Here is a 10480-nt window from a genome sequence, read left to right as displayed (position 1 = left end):
ACAGTAAAGGCATTTCATTTTAAAAATATGGACTAGTTTTAGCATGCATGTTAACATAGTGTACTTGTGTAGCAATTTCTAGCATCCAGAATCTTCCAAGTCATTATCCCATTATAAGAATTCTACGAACTCACCTTTGTATAAATAGAGAGTCTGAGACCAGTAGGGGATAAGAACCTCAACCAAGTTCACATGGCTGTACAGAGGGGCACAACTCACATTCAGATTGTGTTTAAAATATATAATTTAACATATATACATGGTCCATTACAAAGCCAAACAATTTCTGTAGTGTGCAGTAAAAACCCACCCATAGCACACTCACACATCAAGTGTCCTTAACAACACAGCTGATAGCTTGGCCTGTTCCAGAATGGTGAGGTCATGGATGTCATATAGGTCCACAGAGCAACTGTCTCATAGATCTATTTGCCAGGCCTCCCTGCCTCCCTCCCACTCAAGTCCATTCGAATTAACATGCAAAGTTGAGTCAGCAAGGCACTTTGTAATGGGCTGGTGAGGGGGGAGGGTGAGGGGGGTATCCAGGACACGTTTTTCCAGCTTGGCTTATACTTCCTACTCTCCTACCATTGGGGAAGCAGTCAAAAGACTTTGCTCTTACACAAATGGATGTTCAATTAGAGTTAGTAACCTTGGCACACTTCCAAGAGGCCCCCTTCCTCTATTCTGTCAATCAAAAGCACACCACCTTGCTCCTTTTGGAAAAGGGTAAGTAAGAACTTCTTGGAGAATAGTCTCTATACAGGGATAAGCCCCCCCTGCCAAAGAGGTGGAAGCACTTCAGAATGAACAATGTTCTACTTGTCCTGTGGCTGTGAACAATAACGGGTGGGGAAATGGGCACAGGGGTATCCAGACAGTTCATTGTCGGCTTAGACCTCAGACCGCTCCACAATCTGTCTCTCTGCCCTTGAGTCACCAGGGTCAGTGCATCTATTTAAAACAAGAGATGCTATCTTGAATGACTGCTTACAATAAGCACTTTATGCTGCTCTGGGTGCCCTGGCAATGTTATCTGATCCTTTGAAAACCAATTAGTACATCTCTACCATCTCACACTTGGGCCCATAATGGTATTTCCTCTAGCTATATACTATGAGCTTGATATCACAGATACAGGAAGGGTAGAAGATTAAAATTCAGATTAAAAAAAAAAAGATAAAGAAGAGAAAAAAAAAACATACAGGGGTTTGGCTCAGCAGAAAATCCTCTTGAATGGTCTCAGAATCAGAGTCCTCACCCTTCAGGGCTCAGACCCAGAAAATCTTGTCCTGGGAGATTTATCCAAAGGGCTGCGGCCCCTGCTCTTTGCAGAAAGGAGCGTCATACCTCTCTGAAGGCACCTGAAAGGCCGTCAGAAAGGGGCTCCCACCACACAGAAGGCACGAGTGAAAATACAAAAATAAGGACTTTGTATCCAAAATTTCATAAATAACTGGAGTGGCAGATATTAAATAAGACGCAGGGTTACAGCTTGTTCTCCTCGAAGAGGATCTGCGCATAGACTGTGCTGGTGGGGATGCCCTTGGCTGCCTGGTGGGGCTTGATCAGCTCCAGCTCAGCGTAGGTCAAGTTCTCCTCGGCAATCTTTGGCTGTAAGACAAAAAACAACACAATAGGAGCCGACCACAGGGAGTTCAGCACCACACATCCATTCATCAGGCATGTATTTTCATAGCACTTTGGGGATTCAAAGGGAAATAAATGAAAAAAAATTTAAGGCATATGTAAAACTTAAATAACCTAAAGCTACATCCTGTCATCTTACATAGAACACTATGTCCTGCAGAGAAACACCACATGATTTAAGTTGTCACAGAACACTTATCAAAAATGATTAAACATGAGGCCACAAAGCAAACTTTAATTCCAAAGTAAAAATAATGTAACTAACAGTCTCTGCTGGAAAGAATAAAACAGAGACAGAAACAAAAAGTCCTAGAAATTAACAACAAAACTAGAATGCTATCACCTAGAAATTTTAAGTGACTCAATCTATATAAAACTAAAATTTCAGCATATGATGAAAATAATGGCAAAGAAAATATTACACACCAGAACCTAAGAATGTAGTACTTGGAGAAAAGTCATAACGTTAAATATTTATATTAAACAATATGGATGAAATGGATCAAACATCCAATTTAAGAAGCTAGGAAAAAAAAACAAAATAAACAAAAGCAGAAGGAAGAACCAAAAAAAAAAAAAATTAACACTGGACATATAAGTCAGAAGATAGAAAAATCAGAGAATAAATAAAAATATCCAAAAGTTTATGCTTAAAAAACACCAATGAAACAAACAAAAACTTAATCAAGATAGGAAGGGAAAAAGCATAAATGAATGGAATGGGAAATGCAAAAACCTTGAAATACAAGATAAAGTGAGTAATATTCTAGAAAAATATAAATTATAAACAGTAGCATGTGACTATACTAATTCCATCAAAGGAAAGAAAGAAAAGAAAGGAACAGAAGAAGAAAGGAAGAAGAGAGAAAATACTGTCAAAAGCACCTGGCACAGGCAGTTTGATAAGAGAATTTCTAAAAGAAATTCCTTTGAGGAACAGATAATCTGAATATAATTAAACTGATTCGGAGCATTACAAAAAAGGAAAAAACTTCACATACTTTAGACCAATTTCATTTATTAGTGTGTAAGTTAGCATAAATCAGATTGACTCAGCACAAAAAAGCACACTGAAAGATAATCATGCTCAAATTGATCTTATTCTAGGAATAGAATAAATGGAATAAACAAATGAATGGAATAAATGGTTCAGTACTAGAGAAATCTATTAATATAATTCACAACAGTAATACGGAGAAAAACCATATGGTTATCGCTATAGATACTAGAAAGGCATTTAAAATTTTTGTTAAAAAATAATTCTTGATAATATAATACAGTCATAGATTTTTTTCTTACCATAATTAAGGAAAATTATTAAAATAAAGAATAATTTGTGATCCAACTCCAGTGACATTAAAAATATACAGCTACTATAATTAAAGCTCTGTGATACCAACAAATGAATAGACATCAATGGGATTGATGAAAACATGCATAAATTAACCCAAATATTATTTTTCAATAAATGGTGTTGGGATACTTGGGTAGCCAATTGAAAAAAATCATATTGTTCACATCATTCTTTACATTAGATAAATGCCACATTAATTTTAAATTTTAACATGGAAAATAAACTCAAAAGTGCTAGAAGACTGTGTGGGAAAATTTTTAAAAAATAATCTCAGCAATTATTTAAACAATTATTTAAATTATTTAAAAATTATTTTTTAAAATCTCACCAATTTAAAATATGTGTTTTAAAGTCTTACAAAACCCAGGAGCAATAGAAAAATGACATGTAGATTTTCATGCAATATATTGCAGAATATCCTCTAAATAAAGTCAAAGGACAGTTGAAAAAAATGAGCAAAATATTCACAACTCAGATCAAAGGGTCTCACAATTGAATAACAATAATGGCCAACAGTCCACTAGAAAATTAAGCAAAGAACAAGAGACAGGATCAGAGACTTCACAGGAAGGGAAATACAAAAGTTCTCACACGTATTAAATGAGACTTCACCTCTCTCAAAATAAGACAAGAATGATTTAAAATCACTTAGACATCAGTTCTTGTCTTTCAAGCTGACAAACTACAAGTTTTCGAAAAGAAACAGCAAGAAACAAGTCCTCTTGTATACTGTTGGTGGAAATGTTATTGGTACAAGCAAAACACTGGAAACACTTCAGTGGACATCAATAGGAGTCCGATGCATTCTTAATGAAATATTCGGCACAGTCTTTAAAAAGAATGATGAAGCCATATGGGTACTGCATATTTTACTATCATTTGTGTAACTGTGTGTGTATGGGAGTAAATACACATGCATATATTTTATGTGCTCAGAAAACCCTTAGAACTCACCTGGAAATCAAGAACTTGGTCTTCAAGGTTCCCTCTGGGGAAGTAAACTATGTGGTTGGAGAGAGACTCACCCTTTATGGTACATATTTGTTGAATCTTGTAGATGGTACATTATTTAAACAGCAGATTAATTAATTTTAATTCACAATTAGAAAAATAAAAGTTAGTCACTGATTTATAGTTGTAAAAGACACCTCACTTTTATTTAAGCAGCTCTGGTTTTGGTTTTGGTTTTGGTTTTGGTTGTGTTGTCGTAGATTTTTTTTTTTATTTTCAGTGCTATACCTTGATTAACTCACAAAAATTCAGGACAAATAAATCATATACGTTCCCATTAAGTTCCTTAAAATGTGTGCCAAAAGCAAAAATCCTCTTTTATTTTGAGATGAAGCATCATACTAAGGTGCAGGGAGGGGAATGTGAAGAATGACTTACAGCCAGTACCTGCTGGTGAGGGACACCACCAAGCCACCTTCATAGTCACCCGGCTCTCTTTAAACTTCAGTGTTAAGGACAGGTACATGGGTCAGAGCCTCCTGCTTATCTTTTTATACCAAAAATCTTCACAGTTCTTCTTAGTCATCCACATCTCACCAGCCAACAAAAATACCATTTACGTCTTGCCTTTCCGTTTAATTACATTTCACGTTATAATGATTCCATTTAGAAATGTCATGTGTCCTCAAATAAGCACACAAAACCCAACTCATGTAAATTTTAGAACCAAGATTTATGAAATCGTATTGTCCAGGTGTTTTATTACATTACTCTGAAGCTGCATTGTTTTCTAGCATAGATTATCTGTTTATTCTTAAGTTATTCCATTATGTTTGGATATGAAAAATAACACTAGCTTTCTCAATACAGGTCACCAGGCTGGCTTGGCTGATGTGTTGTTTTCATACATTTTTATGATGTTCCTATAGTAAACATAATTTAATAAAGCCAAAGCACACTAAATAAATAATTGCATCTAGAAAAGCAATAAAAACAAATAAAATTAGTACTTTCATAAGTGGAAAGGTACTTCAATTACTGCTACAAGCAGCAACCCACCATAAAATGTGTAGAATCATTTCCCTTATGCATATTTCTGGAATATAATAATTTGATTGAAGGTACAAGGCAGCACACAAGAGGCTCTGAATTGTGAAGTGTATACAGTTTCCAACAGGAGATGCATATTAGTCCTTGGCACCTTTAAAGAACCTATTGTTTTTCTGGCATGCATCCTTGGCTATCCCATCAACCATGTGCTTAATTACGTTTCCCAGCTTGTTTAACTAGAAATAAATTTCTTACCACCACTAAAAAGGGGAAAATGTAGACTTCTCACCAGTTTCCACTCAGCTACCTTTCTCTGCACTGATGCTTTAGGGGAAGGCTTAGGTGCATTAAGAAGTAGCTTAGAGAACAATATTGGCATATCAGTGAGAGTAGGTAAGACTCAGCTTCCCTGTTGGCTCAGTGGTAAGGAATATGCCTGCCAGTGCAGGAGATGCAGGTTTGATTCCTGGGTTGGAAAGATCCCCTGGAGAAGGAAATGGCAACCCACTCCAGTATCCTTGCCTGGAGAATCCCAAGAACGGAGAAGCCTGGTGGGCTACAGTCCATGGGGTCACAGAGAGTCAGACTTGACTTAGTGACTAAAACCATAACAACAGGGAAGACTACAGAACTGGGAGTCAAACTGGGAGCCAGGAGCAGAATGTCAAGGTCAAAGGGAACAACTGCAATGGCGCAAAGCCAGGGTGAGCGACCTGCTATAGGGCCCCACCTGTATTTCAGGTGATGTCTTGCCAACACGAACGTGTTTAGATTTAAGATAAAGAATTACTCCTAATGTGTATGGCAATTCAAGACCTGGAGTGCAGTGAATGGGTCTCTGAAAGAGAATCAAGACACACTTCAGCTAGTTCTCTGACAGCTTCTGGCCCTCAAATGGCCCTCTTCAAGCCCCTGTCCTATTCCTAGTGGTGCAGGAGGTACACGGGACATCAGCACTCGAAAACAAACTTAAATACTCTTGAACTGGCTGTTCACAAACACTTCGACAGCAGGTCTTGCCTGCACTTGAAAACACCAAGCAAAGTGCAGAAGGCAGGACTTCCAGGCCTCGGACATGAACTTGACACGTAGGTCTGCTGTTGCTGTTTCCGGGAAACAGGAGGGGGCAGGGGACCAACAGCTGGAAGTCCTGGTAGGGGCTTTTAGAAGAAGCCTCAGAGCTTTCTAAACATGTGAGAAGCAACAGTCCTCTTCCCCAGGACTGTTTGGTTTTACTTTCTTTTCCCTTTCACCAGGCCTGAAAAGACTCTCGGCCCATTTCTCTTTCTATTCCTCCAATAGAGGCCTGGTGTTTGTGTCAAGTGCGTGGTGTCTTGTAGGCTCTAAACCCCCTTGTTTTATGTGTCTTTAATCTCACTTTTCATCCATTTCCTCTCAGTCATGAAGAATCCACTCCCCTGGTCTGGAGTGGAATTCTACGAGCAAGAGGGGATGGAGGCTCAGATGTAGACACTTGTCAGCGCATCCAAGGAAGGCAAGAATAAAAGGAAATTTTCTCAGTTCAGTGAAAGTGTTCGTGGGGAGGAGGTGAGGAGAGTGGCCCTGACGCCGTCACCCAGTAGCTGCCTGCAGAGCATGGGAGCAGGGGCAAACTGCTCACCGGCCAAAGAATGAAGAGATTTTATAATACATTTTTATTAATTTATTTATTTGCATGGATATTTAAATCTTTCTAACCACGCCCCTGAGCTATGTTCTCCATTGCAGGTGACATCTCCTACCCCTCTACCCCACAGGTTCACCCAGGCGTGGTGCACCCCCTGAGCCAAGATTAAAGATCTATTCTCTGACCCAGAGGGATGGGATAGGGAGGGAGGTGGGAGGGGGATTCAAGATGGGGAACACATGTAAATCCATGGCTGATTCATGTCAATGTATGGCAAAAAACACTACAATATTGTAAAATAATTAGCCTCCAACTAATAAAAATAAATGAAAAAAAATAAAAGATCTATTCTCACCTCCTACTATGTCTTCCAGGGACACCAAGAATTTTGTTTCAATTCTTAATTTAATTTTCTTAAAAGACATGTAGTAAAAGTGACTTTCTAATGGATCACTGTATGTATCCAAACACAAGAACAGATTTCTGGGCACATTGCCCCCACAGAACTCAGGACAGTCCCATCACACGCCCTCATGCTATCTCTGCAGTCATGTCCTCCCTCTAACAAGACCCTCAGGCAACCCTGACCTGTGTTCTGTCACTGAGGCTTTCTCTCTTAGAGAATGTCATGTGAAAGGCATCACATGGTATGTAACCGTGTGGGGTCAGCATTTTTCTCTCAGAATAATTCCCTCACGTGTCATCCAGGTTGCTGCATGTATCAACAGTCTGCTCCTTTGGATTACTAAGTATTCCACCGTGTGTCACATGCCTCGTTTTGCTTAGCCATTCACCTGCTGAACGACATTTGGCTCATTCTAAGTTTTTGGTGATTATGAACTGAGTTGCTGTAAATATTCATTGCAGGTTTGTGTGGGAGATTTTTGTTACTCTAGGGTAACACCCAAGAATGAGGTTGCTGGGTTGTATGGAAAGTATGTTTAACTTTGAAAGAAACTGCCAAATTATCCATCCAGAGTGTCCACACCATTCTTCCCTTCCTCCAGCAATACTGAGAGTTTTCATTGCTCTGCATATATGATGGCACTTGGTGTTGTCCATTTTATTTTTTATTTTTTACTTTTAATTTTTAATTTTTTATTATTTTTTATTATTTTATTTTTTTACTTTTATTTTTATTTACTTTTTATTTTAGCCATTCAAGTAGGTGCTACTGGTCCAGTAATTACCTTCTCACTGTGCCCAGGGGACTCAGCAATTCCAGACTTACACTCAAATTCTCACTGATGCTGTGCCCGATTAAATTCCTATACTGCACGACATCCCCTCAGAAGAAGTTGGAAAAGATGATCGCACAGACCAGTTTTCGAATACAGTAATAGAATCTTCTGGACTCCACATGTAACAAAGTGAGTCTGCAAGTATCAGAGTTTGAAATGCCATATCTCTCATCCCCTATCTTTCCTTTCTGCCAGTGGTGAGACTCTGCTACAGCAGATGACAGCCTCCAGGCTGGATCTCCCACTTCTCATTTAAGCCCCACTTACCCTCAGTTTCAGAGTGATATTTCAATGGGGAAGGATTTACTGGCTAAAGCTAACACCAGAAAAGTCAGCCTCAAAGAATTCAGAAGTTGTGTACCTCTTGGAAACACACCTCACTTCAAGCTCCTCATTGGAAGTTTCTGAGTGCTTCATTTTGTAGGTATGTTTTTTGGGAATCAAGCCAAGAAATAACTTTCCTACCAGGAGAGAGAGAGGTTTAACATTCTATGAAGATTCCTGCAAAACAACACCTTTTCACAGAGATCACAGATGGATGTGCAAGTTGAATTAAGTTGAAGGAATAAAAGAAAAATGCAATTGCAGCCACTGAAAGTTCTCCAATGTCAGAAGTTCAATTGGGTAATACCATTATTGCAGTAACAGATCAATAACTGGGACATGGGATGTTTATGCTAACGTCACCTTAGAGTTTAAAAATGTGATTGCAGTTCTACCGAGTTGCACGATCAGGAATCTATTTACCCAAGAGAGAATTACATATTATCCATATTATCGAGGGCAGACTTCCTCTTCCCCTTTTGAGATAAGTGCTCATTTTTTATTCAACAGAGGAGTACCTGGTAAAATAAACACTCCCCTCCTAACATCCATACAAGTGCAACAATGGCCATTCAGTGGGGGGGAGGTACTGTATATTCAGAGAAGCTCTATTTGATGAAAAGCCTTTAGTGGAAACTTGTAGGTTCCAACTCTTTAAATGTCCTGTAAGAATCAACTTGCCTTGGAAATGAACTTGACTTAATTTTGAGTTCCACAGGTCTGTCAAATGGCCTATTTATGTATAGTTAAACATTTTATAGAAGGAAAAAGTAGAGTTCCCTGGTGTGCACATTAAATGAAAATAAAGGCTCAAAATGAACAAAATAAACACATTTCCAAGACAGAGACATTAAATGATGGTACAAAGGATGCGATCCAGAAGTGATGTGAGAGGCGACAAACGGCGGGGTTTGAGAAGTGGTCCTTCTGATACAGAACTCAGGAACTGTTAACTAACCTTCATTAACTCACTCACTCCTCACATATCAGTCCTGTGAGGTGGGGCCAGTGGTCATGGCTGCTTCACAGAGGAGCAAACAGGCTTTAAAAGGCAGGTTCATGGCACCAGCCTGCAGCCATTGCTAGGCAGAGCCTGGACTCAGACAGGCTCTGATTCCAGTCCTGCCTGGAATCCACCCTCTGCTCAGGAGCAGCCCCCTGAACTTACAAGAGCAGGGTCAGCAGCAGCGACTAAGACTCTGATGTGGACACACTGCACCCAGGTGAGCCAGCCAGGCAGACAACAGACCTTGAAATCCCAAAGGGGAAAAGAGTGACCTTCCAAAGACAACAGGGAAGCTTTACTGGTATGAATCTCTGGAGAGCGTGTTTTCAGAACAGGCCTGCACTGTTCAGTGGGCAGATGAGCTCCGGACAAAGGAGAAACGGGGTAAGGAGAGCTGCCCACCTCTACCCCATGCTCATCATAGGCCTGGCTTGGTGTCGGGGGACAGAGGCTCTGAGGGCAGACATATGGGGCTGACACCAATTGCAGGACAATGAATGAGGAGGGGAATTTTGTTGGAATCCCTTCAGGCCACCCCTTGTCTCGCTCCACAGTCTTATACCCAAAGGACTCTTAGCCCCCAAGAAAGGAGCAAGTGTGCCTCTGACCAGCATGGAAAGAAGATGAAAAAGGTACAGGCTCTGCTTTGACCAGGCAGCATGTGGGGTGGCAACAGACTCTTGATTACAGCTGCCCACTGAACAGGTAGAAATATGCAGCCAAGGAAGGACTAAGGATAGGACTGAAAAATCCAGGGGAGTTTTCCGAGGTACCTTGCGTCTAGAGCCACATGCCAGGGCTAAATTCACCATCTCCTCAGAGCTGAGGTCAGTGGAACACTGGGACCTCTGGCTGTAGCAGCGTAACTCGTACCAGAATCCTCCTTAGCTGGGGCTGGGATCCAGTTGCACTCCCAAGCCCAGCAGACAGCTGTGACTGCAGACCTAGGTGCACCTTGACAATCTGAACCTAGAGAACAGGACTCTCCACTACTGTGCATGGAGACAGAGGACTCTCTGAGGCCCACTTCCTTTGTTCCAGCCATCTATAAGCCGTGCAGAGTCCTACCTCACACCTGGCTTCCCCTCCCCATGGTTACCCAGTGACTGATGGTCAATACCCAGTGTTATCTAGGACTTTGGAAGGATTAGAAAGCCTCTGTAACTCAGCAGAGAAGCCTTGGATGGAGATAAAGGTTTCAAGGTCTTATCCAGGTGTGTTGGCACCTTGCGTTGGATGAAGTCATTCGGAAACCATGAGCAGAGCAAATTCACATC

The 10480-nt window shown here is 40.4% G+C and overlaps 1 protein-coding gene across 2 annotated transcripts in view; it reads right to left on the bottom strand.

The window, feature by feature from the left end:
• Nucleotides 1–226: 226 nt before the first annotated feature.
• The window catches only part of VSTM4 (V-set and transmembrane domain containing 4), a 78540-nt gene continuing 68286 nt past the window's right edge, over nt 227–10480 (bottom strand). For both annotated transcript variants that reach the window (XM_043476351.1, XM_043476352.1), the window contains exon 8: nt 227–1614. In XM_043476351.1, coding sequence (XP_043332286.1) covers nt 1489–1614 — 126 coding nt within the window. In that variant the 3' untranslated portion in view covers nt 227–1488. The remainder of the gene's footprint in view (nt 1615–10480) is intronic.

Source organism: Cervus canadensis, chromosome 8, assembly GCF_019320065.1.
Source record: "Cervus canadensis isolate Bull #8, Minnesota chromosome 8, ASM1932006v1, whole genome shotgun sequence".
NCBI lineage: Eukaryota > Metazoa > Chordata > Mammalia > Artiodactyla > Cervidae > Cervus > Cervus canadensis.
The sequence above is the reverse complement of the archived record's forward strand: the minus strand, read 5'-3'. Positions and strand labels throughout refer to the sequence as shown.